The sequence below is a fragment of the Chroicocephalus ridibundus genome, chromosome 8, assembly GCF_963924245.1.
Source record: "Chroicocephalus ridibundus chromosome 8, bChrRid1.1, whole genome shotgun sequence".
NCBI classification, from domain to species: domain Eukaryota; kingdom Metazoa; phylum Chordata; class Aves; order Charadriiformes; family Laridae; genus Chroicocephalus; species Chroicocephalus ridibundus.
In genome coordinates, this window is record NC_086291.1 from 9,504,931 (window position 1) to 9,523,690 (window position 18,760).

The 18,760-nt window shown below is 45.8% G+C and overlaps 1 protein-coding gene across 1 annotated transcript in view; it reads left to right on the forward strand.

Annotated features, from left to right (window-relative positions):
* Positions 1-1,322: 1,322 nt before the first annotated feature.
* TRABD2B (TraB domain containing 2B) overlaps positions 1,323-18,760 on the forward strand; it is a 302,432-nt gene continuing 284,994 nt past the window's right edge. Inside the window, exons 1-2 of the mRNA XM_063344883.1 lie at positions 1,323-1,523; positions 2,010-2,570. Coding sequence (XP_063200953.1) covers positions 1,416-1,523; positions 2,010-2,570 — 669 coding nt within the window. The 5' untranslated portion in view covers positions 1,323-1,415. The remainder of the gene's footprint in view (positions 1,524-2,009; positions 2,571-18,760) is intronic.

Genomic DNA, 18,760 nt, shown 5'->3' on the forward strand with positions numbered 1-18,760 from the left:
CTGTCAGACTGTCCTCTCCTCCGAAACCACGCAGCTGAACAGAGATGGGCACTTGGGAGGAGGCTGGAGTTGCAGCTGCTGCAACAACCTCCGAAGAAAGCTTCCAGATCCTCAGGGATCTTGGATGGGTTTCTATCAGCATGAACCTGCTCCCGTCTTGTTGGAGGAAGGTGATTCCTCCTGAGGCATCTCAGTCTGAGTGGAAGCTGGATAGCTAACGGTGCAAGGAGGACAAACACACATTGTGCAAACACACAGAGAGAGGTTTCCGTCCATCCTCCTGTGAGGCTGAGGAGCCTGGTGACCCTCCTGGGGCGGCCATACCGGCAAGGACTGCTGAGGTACAGGCTAGGTGCTGCCAGCGCCTTGCAGGGCCCACGTCCTTGACCTGCCCTCCGCCCCGCTGCTCGGCGAGGCCCCGCTACCCCTGGTTTCGAGGGGCCGGGGAAGGCGGCGCCTGTGAAGGCGGCGCCTGTGAGGACATGTCGCCTCACGCCCGGGAGCGGAGCGGGGTCAGAGCGGCCGGCGCAGGGCTGAGGGGAGGGCGCGCGCCTCAGGGCATCCCCTCAGGATCGGGCTGCTCTCAGTTCCTGCCCGGCACAAGCCCCGCTTGGACGATTTTGTGACCTCTTTTTTTTTTTGAGTGCGGGAATGTCGAAACTTTCCGATTTTCCGTCAGGGAAGCGCCACGCAGGTGCCGGCGCGGCTGAGGGGCGGCTGGCGAGGCGGGAAGGCCGCCGCCGCGCGGCTCGGCCGGGCCGCCATCGCCCCCTGGCGGCGGCCCTGGGCGGCGGCGGCGGCGGCGGCGGAGGGAGGCGCGGGCGGGCCGGGGCGGCTGCGCCAAACTTTCCGCCGGAGCCCGAGTTCGGCCTCCCCGGTGCCGTGTGCGCCGAGCAGCGCCCGCCTTCCCCGGGGCGCCGCGGCAGCCCCCGTTCGCCGCCGAATTTTAAAGGAAAAAAAAAATATTGACTTTTAAAACTTTTTTATTTTCCGGCTTTATTCCGCTCCCTCCCCTCCCGCCCCCCGCTCTCCCTCCCCATCCGCGTCCCGAACCGGCGGGGCGGGAAGGGAGCTTCTCCGGTCTGCAAAATCAAAGCATGGCGGAGGCTGGCGATGAGAACCGTCCTCCCCAAAGCATCCAGCGCCTCTGACAAGCCCGGAGCCAGAGAGGGTGGGGGTGGGAAAGGGCGGGAGGGGGGAGAGCATGGGAGGGAGGGGGCGGCCAGTCCTTCCCCCTGCACTTGTCAGATGCAGATGGGACTGGCAAAGTTTGTTTGAATAAAAAAAAAAAAAAAAAGGCCAAAAGAAAAAAAAAAAGGGGGAAGAGCAGGAGGAGGGAAAAAAAAAAAAAAAGATCCTAGAAATCCAAAAAGGCTCATCTGGGAAGGAGAGAGAGGAGAGCGAGAGGAAGCGGGATGCAACTCAACCTGACGCTGATCTGCTTCGTCTTCGGGGGGTTCCTGCCCGACGCCGCGGCCCGGCGGGAGCAGATGGACACGGGGCAGTGCGACCTGCCCCGCTCGGTGAGCCGGGCCGGGCCGGGCCGGGCCGGGGGGCGCGGCCGCTCGGGGATGCGCGGCTGGCGGCGGAGATCCGCGGGAGCCGCCGGGGCGCGGAGGCTGGGGGGGACACGGGGGGGACACGGGAGTCGGGGAGGTGAAGGGAGGGAGGGAGAGGCCCCCCCCCCCCCCCCGTGCGTGTGCGCGCAGTCCCCACGGACAGGCGTCTCCCCGCAGGTGTGGCGCTGCCCCGCGTGTCCCCCCCGCGGGGGGCGCCGGTCCCGGGGGGATGCGGCCGTGGGGGAGAGCGGGGGTCACGGCGGGTGCCTGCCCCAGGCGGGTCCCTTCGCGCCCGTGGGCGCTGCTTGCTCCGATCCTGGCTGGGGCTTTTGTGGGGAGCTGGGGGAAAGGGACACCCCCCCCACCCGAGGGTGGTGTTCCCCCCGTGGGCTGCCTCCTGCCCCTCTCTCCCTCCGCTGCTGAAGGGTCCCCCCTTCTCCTTCCCTTTAGCAAGGAGAGCTCAACTCCTTCCTCTGGACCATCCGCCGCGACCCCCCCGCCTATCTCTTCGGCACCATCCACGTGCCCTACACGCGGGTGTGGGACTTCATCCCCGACAACTCCAAGGCTGCCTTCCACGCCAGCTCCAGTGTCTACTTCGAGCTGGACCTCACCGACCCCTACACCATCTCTGGACTGGCCAGCTGCCAGATGCTGCCCCACGGGGAGAACCTGCAGGACGTGCTGCCCCGGGAGCTGTACCGCCGCCTCAAACGCCACCTGGACTACATCAAGCTGATGCTGCCCCACTGGATGACCCCAGACCAGCGGGGCAAAGGGCTCTACGCTGACTACCTCTTCAACGCCATAGCTGGTAACTGGGAGCGCAAGAGGCCCGTCTGGGTGATGCTTATGGTGAACTCCTTGACGGAGACGGACATCCGCTCCAGAGGGGTGCCAGTGCTCGATCTCTACCTTGCCCAGGAGGCCGAGAGGATGAAAAAGACGACAGGCGCGGTGGAGAGGGTGGAGGAGCAGTGTCACCCGCTGAATGGGCTCAACTTCTCCCAGGTAAGGAGGCTCCTGGGCCTCGTGGCTTATCCCAGGAGGTGGGGACCATTCTCCTGGCGTTTTGGTTGGGTTTTGGGGGCGAACCCCAAGCCCATTGCAGCAGGGTGGATTGCTTGTGGGCTCCAGCGGCCTTTGTGTTGGGCTGCCCCTTCTCCATTGCGCCTACCCATGCTGCCTGCAAAAAAACCCCTGTGTTGTGTGCAGCAAGTACTGCGTGTTTATGATGTGTGTTATTCATTTGAGAGGCAAATGTCCAGGGTGTGAGTGTGTGTGTCCACTGGCTTGCCACTTATGAGGGAAACTTCCACGCCTCCCATCCTGTCCTGGAGCTGGGTAAAAAGTGCTTGCCTTTTTTTTTTTTGTTTGCTTGTTTTTCAAGTAAAGCAGCTCTGTGGTACTTGTCAGGAAAAGGATGAAACTTGAACAATGAAAAAAGAAATTTCAACATTGTTCAAATAGTTCTAAGTACGTGCAAACTGTCAGTCGTCTTTTTAGTAGTCACTCCAGGTCAAAGCAAACTGGCTCACGTTGCCCTCACGTACTGGGGGAAATTAAGTGTTCGATCTGCATGGATTTTTTTCTCATTTTAGAACAGGTAAAGTTCAGCAAAAAGAAAAGGATGTAGATTAAGAAACAGAAGTTATTGGTGTAACTGGACTCCAGAATTCTTTCAGTGGATTTAGCTTTAAACAACCAAGTACTAAGCCATGCAATCTATTTCATTTCGGTGGATTAATCAGGAACACAGTCACAGCTATTGACTTTGCTTTGTGAAACTGTTTATATGAAATCAGATTTACTAGAAATTCAGGAAATGAATGTGTGTGGAAGAAAACAAATAATCCAGGGGAAATTTAAGATGGTGTCAGTTACTGCTATGATATTTTGTTTTTAACCTGCTTTTCGTCATTAGTTTTGGATCAGGCTATTTCCAGTTTTATCTTACTGTCTTAGTTTGAGCAAAAAAATTCTTGGTGATGTGGGAATAAGGATTAAAGGACTGATCTTTGGTGTGATTAAAATGTCCTTCGAGTGCCTTCACCCCCTTCTCTGCTGAAGTGTAGTGGGAACTGTTTTAAGGGGAAGAAGTCTGGCTTTCACTAACATTCGGTTCATACGATATTTTAACTAGAAGTCTAACTTCGCGTACAGCCTTCAGAGGAGAAGATTGGTCGCATACACTTTTGGAGGGATTTTCTTGTTTATCAACAAAAATAATTAAAAGAAAGCCCCTCAGGACCTTTGCATTAATTAACACACATGCAAAACAAGGAATTCGTTTTACCTTGTTCTGTTTGAAGGGTTTAAGTGCCTATCCTCCCTGTTGAACCCCTTTTTAAGGTGAGGTAAAAATAATTAACCATTCCAGGCATCCAATAGCATTTGGTTGTATTAGGTCAAAAATGTCAGTTAGAATCAAGCACATGAAAGCACTTGGTTAAAAATGTACCACTTGGAAGCCTTTTAAACGTGAATCATATTACGGTTTTTTCTTTTTAGAGAGAACGAGCGCGACAGAGAAAGGAAAACGGACAGAGTACAAAACTCACTGCTGCTCTTACCATAATTTTGTTTTTCTCTCATCCTAAATTTTAAAGAAACACAAATTTCCCCTTTTGTTTTGCTACAATAATAATCTAAAAAAGAACAGCAAAGGTATTACTGCTATTGGGAAGTAAAGGACAATCATTTAAGCAAAAAGTTTGTGCTGATTAAACAAATACATTACATTTTAATTATTACAGAGAATTGACATTGCTGCTAAAATAGATCAGCATTCAGGAGGATTTTTCCTAGGCTGAATCTTTTTCTGGGAACAAGGCCACCACAACAACATGAGACAAAACTAAACAAAACAAACCAGATATTTATTTTCTTGCTTCCTCTAGATTTCATGCATCCTGACACCTGGCTAGTTGTTTAACAATAGTAATTTGTAATGTTATCACACTGTCTGGCAGTCCTACTGCTTGGTGTATTACAGTGCTAATTTAGTGGAGTGGATTACTATTGCTAGGTTTCGCCTCCCAATTTCAGGTCTTGGAGTCTTCCTTAAGCAACACGTAATTAAAACACACTAAAATGGAAATCAGAAATTGAGCAGCTTTTGTCTTGTAGTGTGTTTGCACAGTTTGATGAGAACATCTGTGATAAATTACGGTCCCAAATCTGCTAAGGGCATCAGCAGTTTTTACCTGTTTTCAGCATTACTGTTACAGGAATACTGCACATAATTTCTGCATTCAGAATTCAAGTTTTAAAACTGTGCCTTGCTGAATAATGTCAATGCTTTTGTCTCCCCTGTCCCCAAAGTCCAGTATTTTTGCCCTAAGCAAATTAAAAAAAGAGAAAAAGCTTTTTTTTTTTCACTTCTTCCCCTCAAAGGCAGCTTTGTGCTACTGCAAATATTTAATCTGACTACATGCACCAAATCGGTTAATCTGATACCGCGAGGAGGAGGAAATCTAGGAGTGGTCCTGGTGTGGTACTTGGTTTTGATCTGCTCTGAAAGAAAGCGGATACACTTGCATTTTTGACCAGGAACGATCTTTGAAACGTTCTGTGCGTTGCTTTGAAATGTTGATTGTCTTAGCCGGATGAAAAGATTAAGGTGGCTCTTATAATTAGCTGCTTCCTGGAGAGCCAGCTCTTGCAGGTAGAGCACGGGCACATTGTTTTCTATTGTAAACGCAGAAACTTTGTAGTTTGATGCTCTGCTCCCCCTGAAATAGAATCATAGAATGGTTTAGGAAATCTCTGCTCAGCGTTCAGTGCTGCTCTCCCAAAGTGGCACTGTTGGGATTGCCCTCCTTTCCCCATGACTTTTCCTACTTGCTTTCCACAGGGATGGCAGAGGAGGGAGCATCCTCGCTCCCCCCAGGACTCTGGTCACACAAAGTCCGTGTCCTTGGTATTGCATAGCTGGTGGCAAGGTGTCTCAATTGCAGCAAAAGGCTGGGTTGGGAGCCTGTCAGGAGGGGAACTCACATCAGGTTTGGGTCAGGTTGAAATTTCCCCGCTCCTTTGTGTATGAAGTTTCAGGGTTTTCACTGGAGGTGGCACAGAGGGAGCTGAGCCACACAAAGAAGGGGAAGCAGACGGCTTTTCTGTCAGACAGCACAGATGTTTATTTACAGAGTGGCCAGAAAAGTGCAAAATCAGGTGTGCCAGGACTGAGAAGAGCTGGTGAGGGGGGGGATGGCATTCAGGGCCTTCTCTTGTTGGGGTCCACTGCAGCCGGCGCCATGACAGGCCGTGAGGACTTGTCCACATGGCTTCCCGAGGGCCAGCTCGGGAAAGGATTGATCCTTCCCTCTTCTTTGTGACCCTCACACAAATCTGTAGTGAAAAGCTGTCCCCAGGCTGACATACGCTGTTGCGGGAGCAAGGAGGATGGTGACGGTGACACCTACAGCTGCTCAGGTCTGTCTGTGTCCACCCTGTTCACCCAGGGCTGTGGCGGGACCCCTGCTCAGCACCCTCGGGCAGCATCACCTCCCCACGAGGAGCCTGTGCGGTCGGCAAGGGGAACGTCCTACTCCTCTACCCCAACTGCTCCACCCTGGGGAGGTGGATGGCAGCTCTCGCTCATGTGTGGTTCTGCCTCTCAGCAGGATCCCCGGACTGAGACAGCGTTCATATCCCTTCCTCCAAGTTAGAAATAAAACCCCTCTCCCGTCCCATCCCGACCTTGCTCTCTTGAGGGAGAATCTGCATTCAGCCTGCGCCAGATGCCCTAAATCCCAAGGTTTGTGAGGAGAATTTTGTGTCAGGGCCAGACTCCATCCCGACCTGTCGGCGGGGGAAGCTGTCAGGCCGGAGGGGAGCCGCCGGCACCCCCTTTCCTCTGCCTCCCCTAGTCTGGGCTTGCGGAGCCCTGACTCTGGTCTTCTCTGGCCTGTATCATTTCCAACTGCAGGGGGAGATGTTAAATATCAAACCAGTGTTGATTGGATCAGAGACGGCCTCAAAGAAAGAAACCTTAGACCGTGCCAGATTAAACTTCACACTTCACCATTCTTCCCTTTTCATTTCTTTGCCGCCTCATTCTCTGCACAAATAAACCTTGTCTCCCTGCTTCCTACCGATGAGACAGCATTCAAGGGGCAGGAATGACTTTGTTAACAAAATCAGTCTTCATTTCCCAGGTCCTGCTGTTCTATCAAACCCTGGGACATGGCGGCTTTGATTACTCTAGTGATAGGATTAGAGGGGGAACAAGTGCTGGTTAATAAAAGGCCGATGGGTGGTCCATCACGTTTGGTCACTGACAGATCTGGAGTCTTGGAGCTGGACCTTCAGTGGCAAAACAGCATGACGCAATAAATACATAGACAGGGCCACGGCCTGGACTTGCTATTCCATCTCCCCTGTCCACCTGAAAAACTAAACAGTTCTGTGATCACAAAGCTGGGACTCTTGGAGCTGGCGGGGACCGGTATAGCCGACTTCAAGGGAAATTTGCCTGTTTATACTAATGAAAGATCCAGGCTCAAAGTTTTCTGAAGCGGATTAAAGGGCTCAGTTTCAGAGCTAGTTGACTTTTGACAGTCTGTAGTTTATTTGAGGCAGTATCATTAATTTTTTAATTTTATTTTCTTACAGGAAAAGTGGTTTTTGCCTAATAGAAATTGTGCCTTTTTGCTTTAAAAAAATTTCAGGCTTCATGAAAAGGGCACGAGTTATCAAGAATAGCTTAGTATCATCTGTTTTGATTGCTGAATGTTGTTGAAAGAAACGTTGTTGAAAGTTTTGATTATACATGGTTATACATAGAGCACGTAGTTTTCATCTTGCTGGCTTTAATTAAACTATCACCCCCTTCACCTCCCTGCACCTTGGGGTAAAAAAATTCCCCCTGTAAAATTGACCTCGGGGTAGAAATTCATACAGCAGAAATAGAAATCCTTCCATTTCACTCCCTTTGAACACTAGTGGAGCTGCTTTAGGTCTTTACCAGGGGAACTGTTGGAGGGTTAAACTATGCAGGTATTAAAACTACAGTAGTCGCAGTAACACCTGAAAGGATCAGCAGCTGACATTTTATAGCTGTAACTAACTGTACGTGTTGCTCTTTACAGCTAGTTACTGTGTGCTTCTTCACCACAGCCCCCTTGAAAGGCCCACCCTGGCATTTGATGCCTATTAAGAAAAAAGCCAGTCAGTTAATGATGGCTCGAGGGGCAGCTGGCAATTCATCGATTATATTTATTATGTATATATCTGCAAGAAGTGTTTTTAGAACAGGTTAGATATGAGCCCTTCCATTCCGTCTGATCCTTCACACCTCCCTTGGTAAGATTCAAGCCCAAGACAGGTGTACCTGCCACCCATGAGCAGATCTGCAGAGGATTCTGCCGGTTGACTTGTTTGCAAAATTATGGGTGCTGCTTGTGATCGGTTTTAAGCAGGAACTGCATCTTTGTAAGGTGGGCTTTGAAAAGAATAATTCCCCAGAAAACAGTGGCAAACAAGTCTGGCACTCTAGGGAGTCCCTGCTACATTTGAGGCAGCCCAATGTTACCGACGTATAGAAGTCAAATTGCAGAATTGGGCCATTTTTTTCTGTGTGTGTTGTGAGAGGTGAGGTCAGAGTGGCGTCTCCGGCTCCAGCGATGCCTGGTCCTGGCTGCAGGGAGCCCTGGTACCCCTGCAGTGTGAGAGGCACGGGGAGCACCCAGGCACACGCTTCATTCCCTGGAGGAGATTCACTCCCCGAGCTCTGCTTCGGGAAAGGGGGAAGAAGAGGGACATTTCACCCAAATCCATCCACATAATTAGGCACTAACGCTGCTTTCAGATCCCTGTGGGATCTCCCCTGGAGCAGTTTGCCACCTCCAAACTGCTCACCCACTAAGTGCAAAATACCACCCCCTGCTTTTAGTAAATGATATTTCCACAGCAATGATTTTCTCTCTGTTGTCAGCTGTCAGTTTCTGATGCTGTTGTAGCAGCAGTCAGGATCCTGCCCAGGGCCCAGAGTGCTTTGCTTATAAACAGAACGAACCATTGACCTTAAAAACCTCAACTTCAAGTATAGTGCAACCTACAGTCCTCAGAAAGTCTTTAACAGCCTCCCCTCAGCTCCCTAGTGAGTAGCAATCCATGTTATAACGCCAGCCCACATCATTCAGGCTAGTCAGAGGTTCCTGTATTGAAAAGGCCAGAAATGATCTTAAGCAAGGGCACTCATTCACCCTGCACGCCTGCAGAGATGGAGATCAGCAGCAGGACTCCTGGCAAAGCATATTTGGGAACTTCAGAGGGACATACTATAAAATAACAGGTTTCCCCTGTGCTAGGCTTTACACTGCAAACCCTTATTAATCTCTTCACTGTCATTAGGAGTTGATGAGACAGGTAAAAGGCAGAAGAAATCACAAAGTTATTCCTTCAGCCACATGAAATTGGTGTGATTTCTTTCATCTTTTGGTCCTATTAGAGGGGTTCCCTGCATGCTTGGATGAGGGACTGCAAAATCACTTCCCCAGAGCACAGCGTTTAGGATAGGACAAACCCGGAGATTTTCAGCAACAACCAGTGTTTTGGAAACTTCATTTTTTTTAACTTTCAATAGTCAGAGTTAGAAGAGCCCTGTTTTGCAAGGAAACGTATCTGCCTCGTGTCCATATACTTTCCCAAATCCTTCTTTCAAGACAACAAGCAGTTCAGATCCTAGATGCTACCAAACTTAAAATCCACAGAAAGCACTGCGGGTTGAGCACAAAACTTCATTATCTTTCTGCACCTCTCAAAGTATTTATGGGCTGCAGTCAGTGAGACATTTTTCTGAACATTGAAACAATTTGTCAACGTAATATTCTTTCTATAACCCATGAAGCATTATGGTTTCCAGCTTGCTTGAGACACCAGAAATTAAACTGGTGCCTGCAGAGCTGAAAACTGCAGATATCAGCGTTTGAACTTAGTATCTCAGTTCTTGGATGGGAATTGGAACAAGGCTGTGCTCTCTGCAGAGTGGGAACAGACATATAACTAAAATGCATGACTGGTTGTATCCGTCGCAACAGCTAGTAGTTATGGCATCTCATTCATCTCTGTGGATTTGCTTTTTGTGGTGCTCTAGAGAACATTATAGCTGCCTTGTGTCATTGTTATTGTTTATTGCATCTAGTTGTCATTTAAATGCACAGAGAATTAGAAGTGACACGGTTAATACCTGTGTCAGCAGCTCAAGCAGGAATTAGCACAGATGACTGCTACTTTTATCACTAATTATTCCAACAGCAGTCCTTAACATTTGGGTTTCCAATTTTTAGAGCTTCTGCTGCAAGTCATTTCAGGACTTCTAGCACAATATAAATGAAAGTTGCTAAAAACTGTAAATTAAAACCATGTGTTCAGCATTTTGGGATGAATGTTGTATGACTTGAGGAGGCTCATTAGCAAAAGTATTTTTAGTTTGAATGAGATCAAAGACCCTAGATTTTCCACTCTGAGGGTCATTTAACATAGGCCGAGACACCCCATTTCTCATTGTACATAGACTCCCATAGGCCAGTTATGCCTGAAGAAATCATCATCCCTGAAATATTGCAATTAGATTTATTATCAGTGGATCACTGCTGATCACCTCTGACCAGGCACTGTGACAACACTGAGGGTTGAAGAGTCTTGCAGATGTCAAAAGGGAGTTTTATTACTGACTTCTTCAAAATCAGGAGGATTGCAGCCCATACCAGTGGGTAGCAGTGTTAGATGTAAAAGACCATTGGTATGAATCAAATCCTGTATGTTATACTCATTCCATCGTATCCCTTGAAGCCAGGGATAACACTGAACCATTCGCAGGAACTCCTGTTGGCAAACAGAGGAAGGATTGTAAAAAAAGAAAAATAAAGTGTTCTGATTTCTTTTTTTCCTAGGCTCAGTTAACGTGAAAGTTACGAAACCTTTCAAATGAATTCCAGTCCAGAGGTTCTTGATGCTTGGGTATCCCCGCAAAATTTACTGAGATGGGCGTAGAGAAAAGCTAGCAATTTAGTCATTGCCAATGTGTTAGCTGTAACCATGCAATTAAGGGAATAACACTAAATGCTTTACGTTTTCCCCAGATTTCATCAAACTTGCTTCTTCTACCCTAACTCTTGTGTTGGGGCACTCGTCGGGAGTCACAGATATCTCCAATACATAAAACAGAGAAGAAGCTGCCTTCATAGAGCAAAGCGATATTCCTCAGGCTCCCTTTGTGAGCCAAGGAATAAGAAAAAGGAAACAGAAATCTTCAAGTTACTTTCAAACCTCTTTCCATTTTAATAAAAGTCAACTTACGAGGAACACAGGGAAAATATTTCTTTAAAGTAGGAGATTCTATATCTTGAAAGTGTCCCCTCAATATTTTAGAGACTGTATTAAATCCAAGGTCTCCATTAGGCTCTCTCACTTTTGTTAACAATCACAATGAAGACTGATTATTCTCTGTACACTTTCTGCCACCACACAAATTTTGCTTTCCTTTGATTTCTTGCAGGCTTTTCCTATTACAGGTGACAGCGTAATAGTGATGGGGAATATTTATTTAAATGTAAGACAAAATGCTCATGGTATAGGAGTTTGCAGAGTCAGCAGAGGGGGAGAGGGCAAAAGAGTGATTTGAGAAACATGCTCAGCTTTTTGAAGGTCTTTGTATTTCTGGCATGTGATTGATTTACAATTTTAGAAATCATCAAGATTAATGTTATTCCAGCAGTGAAATGTGATGGGACACGTCCCAGTGTGTCCCACTGGTTCTAAAGCACTGGTAAAATCATCATAGAACTATTAACTGGAAAAGAGCTAAGGCTTGCACCATCTGAAGAGCGGGTTCTGACATACTGGGAGCCAGCTGGGATGCTAACTTGTAGCTTGCTAGTAGGATGCTTACTTGTAGCTCATGTAATTCTTTATTTTTGGTATATCACAGAAGCAAGAGAGGCGCAACTATGCTCAAGGGTCTCAAAATGATTTTTTAATAAGAGTTAAATAGTCCTTCTTTTTCATAATGACTTTCTTTCCTGATTAATACAGAAAAAAACTAGAAAGAACATTCTCAAAAAAGTTCATTATTTGCTTGCTGAGGGAAATAACTCACTAAGACATAGAATCAAACTCAAGTTTCTAGAACGAGGTTATAGCCAAAACAATTCTAAGGTTTCTGGGCCCCTCTGTACAAGAGGGACATTGAGGTGCTGGAGCATGTCCAGAGCAGAGCTACCAGGCTGGTGAGGGGTCTGGAGACCAGGTCATATGAGGAGAGGCTGAGGAAGCTGGGCATGTTTAGCTTGGAGAAGAGGAGGCTGAGGGGAGACCTCATTGCCCTCTACAACTGCCTGAAAGGAGGTTGGAGAGAGGTGGGTGTTGGCCTCTTCTCCCAAGTGAATAATGACAGGACCAGAGGAAATGGTCTGAAGTTGCAGCAGGGGAGGTTTAGATTAGATATTAGGAAGAATTACTTTACTGAAAGAGTGGTCAGGCACTGGAACAGCCTGCCCAGGGAGGGGGTTGAATCACCATCCCTAGAGGTGTTTAAGAAACGTCTAGATGTGGCACTTCAGGGCATGCTCTAGTGGCAGAGATTGTAGGTTGTTTGGTTGGACTCGATGATCTCAAAGGTCCTTTCCAACCATGAAGATTCTATGATTCTATGATTCTAATATGGCCTGGCCTTCAAACAACTGGGATGCTATGTTGGGAGACAGCTGCAAGCAAACTGAAGTTGAGTTCTTTCAGCATTTCTCCTTTTCATTTGCAGAACACCAGGGAGATATTTCCTTTGCTTAAGGGTGTGAGCATCAGGTCATGAGACCAGGTTGTACCATCCTGAAATAATCCAGGTCTTTTGTTGGTGAGATGAAGTTCAGAGGGTCAAGGCAGCAGGCATTCGCAGGCATGAAACACTACTCAACTTCATGGATTGCCTTGTCGCTGTATGCAGACTTGTGCTGACTAGCTTTTTACCCAGCTAATTGTGTGAGGCCAGGGAGGATTTTCTTTATTAACTCAAGTGGCTTGGCTGTGAAATGAGACATACTGTACAGTATATAATTCAAGCTCAGTTTCAAAGGCATTTTTGTTGAAGCTGGGTATCCAGAGAGACCTGAGCCTTTAACATGCATGCATCTGAAATGCGCTCTAGAAACTTAAGGTCAGCATTTACACTGGTTCATGTTCCAGTAATGGAATAGTACTTGCTTTAAAAAAAATACTCTATTTATATCTTAATGTATAAAGGTGTGTTTTTTCTGAGAAAGAAACTGACTGCTTTGAGCACTTGCTGTGTGTTAGCTGTGACTGGATTAAGCTTGTAAGGGATGTGCCATGTAGAGACTTCAGAAAATTATGGCTCTGAAGCTGAAAGAAAGCCTAGTTGGGTGCGCGTGGTGCACATTCTCAAACCTGAAAGTATTAGTTGTTGAGAATCACTTGTAGTAGTACCCTTTTGTGTCTTGGGAAGTACAAAGAGCTGTAATCTCCCAAAAGGTGTCATATTTTGGCATATTTTGGATGGATTTTGTCATTACTGACAAAGAGATCCCAGTGGAAGATATCCCTAGGAATGCAAAACACAATCACCAAAACCCACACAAGATCTCTTATCATACTCTCTCTAAAGCTGTTGCAGATTCATTTGAATTACACTGAAAAGATTTATCTCTTATTAATGGAGCACTCTTCATTTTTCAAAATTGAGTTGTTGTGCAACACATCAAGTAACAATGTCATAACACATCATAAATCAGTTTGTTCACTGAAGGATTCTAGATGAGTTAATCTAACATCCTGGACACAGTTCATGAGTAGTTAATTTTAGCAGTTCTCTTTGATATATATCAGTTAAGGCAAAGCAACTCCAGCCATTATGGAGAAGAGTCAAAACTGGTTAACGGCAAAGCAAGTACAGACAAAGATTGTTCAGAGATAAAGCCTTTGGCAGATCATTCAAGGGATCTTTGCTTTATATAGAACAATTGTAGCTCCAATACCAGCCGTGCAGACACTCTGGGACAAAGAGAAAACACACACACACACCAAACCACAGAAGAAAACCACACACACCACTTGGTACTTGCATCTAACAAGAAAGTCAAGCTAAAGTTCACCAACCCTGACGTAGTTACCAAAGAACTCCATGGCAGGCAATGAGATGGGAAGAAATACCCCCAAAAAGGCATTCAGGAATTATTCCCATTGTTACTGGGAGAAACTGAGAACGTTTGATTTGAAACACAAAGTCATCCGGCAGCCTGCCAAATGCCATTTATCTCAAGGTCATGCAACATAAATAACCCCAAGGGTTAGCTCTAAAGCAGAGGAGCAGGAGGTAGCTAAAAAAAATAGGCAAAGGGATTCCTCTCTCTTCCCTGTGGATGTTCGGCATGCTACTGACGAGGTTTCAAGACCTGGCACTCCTAACAAGCCTAGTATATTAAGGGTAGTAAAACACACCAAGAGGAGGGAGTACAGCTGAATGTGGCGTCATGGAAGGGACCGCGGTTTGAGACCAAGCCACTAGGCTGTCATGCATTTTCTGCAAGAATTAGTCAGGGAGACTAATTAAAAAGGAAAAGTCAGCCAGAAAAAAAATTGCTCTTGGAAGTTAAGTCTGAAAAGATGGATCCCTGTTATACAGTAGGAACAACAAACATTTATTTACTGTTCAATTGGGTGGTCACACACATTTTCCCGTTTTTCCAACAGACCAAAGTATCAGAGCCTTCTTATGAGCCTTCTTATATTTTTTAAGAGAAAAACAAGCGTAGCAACTGTCACGTCTAGTAATCCATCATCCCTATCAGACAGGGAAGGAAGGGGTGTGTTTTGCGGAGATCGCTTAGACCTGTGAGTATAGCTTTGAAGATACCAATGGGAGAGTCCCCAAAAGACTTGGTACCCGTTCTTTGTTCTCTTTGGTAAGGCTCAGTGCGGTTCCTATTAAAACAAATTTAACAAGTATGCAGTTCTTGAACATAGAACCCAAAGCTGCATCCCTGTGGTCCTCAAAACTGGGCACTGTATCTTTCCCCCTGGTTTATGTAGAAAGGAGTTCTGTGTAGCCACATAATTTACTGACAGAATTAGGAACAAAAAAAAAGTTAGTCAATAATCTTCTAATTTACTTGTGATTTAGATATAGGATTAAAAAGCAGACTGAGTGGAATTAGTCGTGGTTTCATGTTGAATTCTTGATGCCATGAAAAAAGTGAACTAAACTCACTAAGTCAGAAGGAGAGTTTCAAACTGCAAGTGTTTTGATCCAGCTTTCCCTTTCCTGGTTTGGCCAGCGCTGTTAGAGATGGCTATGCAGAGTCCTGTACATCTGTCTGATCTGAGCACCAGTCCTTCTGAACAGAAAGGAAGCAAGCTGGGCACCTGGATGAGGAACGCTGATCGTTAATATATACATATAGGACAATTTTATATCTGTAAGCCTTACAGAATGTGGTGGAAACTGAGGCATGACTTCAGAAGCTGAACTGTTTCAAATATGTTATTACATCTGGGCTAAGACTGTGATTTATCCATCTAGAAATTTCTCTTATGCCTTTCAACTTATTTAATACTTTTAGAAAAATAAATATTTGTATGTGGAGTGACTAGAGTCAATGAGATGGTGATGTGAAGGGGACATCTACAGAAAAGTCTAGGATGATTGCAAACTCCATAACCTACAGTTCTTCAGGCGAGGGATTATGGGACACATCTGCATCCCTTGGCGAACAGAGCAGCTCCACCCGGCTTTGCACCCTATTTTAATCCCTAATGATACTGATTTTCTCAAACCCAAATGGTCTTTAAAAATGGCAGAGAGCATAGAATTGCATCATTAGCAATGAACCAAAGGCTTTTGTGTTGCAACAGCTTTTGTTGAGGGATTGATTATTGTGTTGAAAATCCACTGATTTTGGCACTGGCTGGAGAACTCAGCAGTTCCACTTTGCATGTCCTGCCATCATTCAATGAGCAGACCCTGTTGCTAGACATTGCAGTAGGGCAGCCAGTTGGCTTCTCCCAACCTCCTTAGGTTTCCAGATGTCATAACAAAATGAGAGAGAGCGACTTAGCCATCTTCCATTTGTTTACGCTGGAGCTGCTAGGCAGAGACCAAGCCACAACACTGCACAGCTTTTCAAAAAGGACTTAATAGGCCTCTCTGTAAACAGATCTAAATATTTGCTCCAGTGACATTTATCGCATCACACGTCTGGCGCGAGTGTTTCGTCCTTGTTTTGCTTGCGTGTTTGGATTCTCTTATAAACATTAATGAAGTGCTTGAATACAAATGAATAATCCTCCCCCATTCTTCCCACCCTGGAGGGGAGGGGAATGGGAGGGCATGAAGTAATAATAGTTCAACCTTCAACCCGTAATTGCTCAGTACATTTTGATGACAGCTTTCGTTCTCACACGCTTTAAAAGACTTTATTCGGCGTGTACATCCATGCAGAAGGCATTGCACCTTTCTTCAAAGGCAGCTGCAGCTGGGGTTGGGGTAGGAGGCAGTTAGCACACAGCAGTGTGTCATTTGATGTTTGATTAGTCGTAGCATGTTGACCTTCTGCTGGGTTCCCAACAGGATGGCAGAATTGTGTCCCATCTACAAGGCTTTTAATAGGGGATATATTTAATACATTCTTCCCTAGGCATCTGCTGTTAGCTATTGGCTGGACAGACTAATGTGCCTGAAACACCTCAGATCTAACTCCATATGGCTGTTCATCTACCTCTTGCTGGAGAACTGAGGTCATTTAAAAGGTATTTTGCAATTATCTATTGCTCAAATATGACTGGAGACAACGTGCTTCCATATAGCCCCTTCCATTCTCTCAATGCCTTTATGGAGGACATAGGCCCTAGAAAGTGAGCAGCTTGGTTTGGCTTTTGATTTCCTTGCTAAAGGAAGGGGGTGGGCATGGATAAGGAAAGACTGAGCAAACCTTATTTCCATGAGTGATTATCGTAGGGGCAACCTTTAGAATATTTTTATATTGTCTAGGGTATGAGGCCGTAAAAGAAATGTGTTAGATGCCTGTTTCCTGATCATAAGAGGGGTGAAGTTGTGAAGCATATTAAGGCTTCATCTCTCAAGTGGCTTCAGACTGAGAAAACACTGAGTAGCTCCTTCCTGTGAGCAGTTACAATACTACTCCTTTCCCTCTGTGCAGTTCAAAATGTCACAGTATCTTCCACGCACAATGAATTCTCATGATCTCCTGTCAGGTGGGACAGTGCTTTGCTCAAGATGTCTTTAGTTTTTGCGGCTAAGCTTGTAGGAGCAGTGGTTTGGCTTCCTTGGAAGCCAATAATAAAAGAAACTCTGTATTAGACAAGAGGGTCTCTTCAGAAATTCCCCAAACTCATGCAAATAAGCTCTCAGTTCTTTGTTAAGAGCAAAACTGCTGCATTTAAATGTGGGACATAAAAGAAGTAATCAATGCCTAGAAAGTAATCAAAAGTTCATTCTTCAGATAATCTTTAAGAAAAAAATCATCCTGTACAAGACATCTGTAGGCTTGTTGTCTGCAAGAGTACTAAGCGCAAAGGATTTATTTCACAATAATCAGGCTTTGGGAGGTCAAGATTAATACCCAAGAGGAAAAAAATGCATGTGTTTCCTTCATCTGAATGATTAGGTATAAAGTGGGTTAAAAATTAATACTGTCTTTGGATCTGCATGTATATGAAACCATTCAGTCTGCACATACTTGTGTACTGTTAGAAAGTGCCTGTCAACTCCATTAATTATCAAATTGCTTATTCAGTCTATACATTCCTTGCATAAATCCATATCAACTTTGCCTCTTGTAACAGCATTTGTTTATATGAACCGGAACTCTCAATCCCGAGCAGTCTAAAACGCCTCTCGAAAGAATTTCTTCGTCTGTGCCTACGGAGACCCAGACTAATTGCTATTGAGAGGGTGCTCTGGGGTGCTTTTTTGGTGGGGAGTTGGGAGTAACGAAATTGTCTAGAAAGGTGTTCCCTTGTCACCTCTGTCCATGTTGATACTTCAAATAGAGGAGACTGAAGTTGTTACAGTTCTCAGCAGCTGTCAAGTGCACACTGGAAAAAGAAAAAGCTGGGAGAAAAGGACACAAAAAAGAATTTACTGATATTTTTGTCATCCTTTGCCTGATGTGCCAACACTAGTGGAGGCTTTTTTTTTTTTGCTAATTTATAGTCCAGTGCATTCCAGGGTCCCCGTCACTCAAGCATTCTGCCCTTCGCTCATTTGCTGGAACACAAACATGGAAGTGTATTTGGAACTCACTGGAGCCTTAAAAAAACAAAATTAAGGCAAGCTGCCAGATCAGAATCTAATACACAACATATGTTTAGAGGGTTATAGTCTTTTGCCATGCTGGCTTTAGCAGCACTCCAGTGTGAAGTAGAGTAGATGCCTTCCAAGACCTTTTATCATTCATCGTGCTTATCAAAACAGTAAAAATACTGTTTTTATTTCAGCAAACGTGCCTTTCCTCTTGTCGGAAGCCCTTTGAATTCCCCTCCACATTTGGGATCAATGGAAGAGTATGTCCTTGGTCTTGTTTGTCTAGTTCTCCTCCTCTTCGCAAGAACTCATCTGCCTCAAGGCTGACCGGTTTCATCCACCAGTTTGGCAAGCATCCCTGAACAGGACCCTTAGTTTGTAAGGAGAGAATAATGTTGACCCCCATCTGCCTTGTGCATTTGTAGTGTAAATCATGGCACTCTGTGAGGAGTCTATGAAGAGGAAAGAGTTGTCCAAGTGTAAGACGAAGAGGAAAGGGTTGTCCAAGTGTAAGACAAAGAGGATTGAAGTGAAGGAAGTGTTTTAAGCTAACTCATGTTACCTCAGCTTGTCCTAATGCAAGAGATGCCATTGATTCACACTTAGTTCAGGCCACAGGCTGTAAAGAATTAGCCAGCAGTGACACAGTTTACCTGTTGTCACATTTTAATAACCTGACTTGGCCATTATCAGATTTGAACCCCAATTTACAGATAGAGTGAGAGTTCTTGATAAACATGTAAACAAGTAAAGGCATTTCCAACCCTGGAAAATGAGACGAGGCTAATTCTAGACAACGTAAAGCCAAACCAGTCCATTAGTCCTGTAAAGAAAAGTTGTTTGCTTCAAACTTTATGCCTCTCTTAGGAGCCTTCAGCGCTACAGGGAGGTTAGTATTTGGTGTGGCCAATGAGTCCCACTA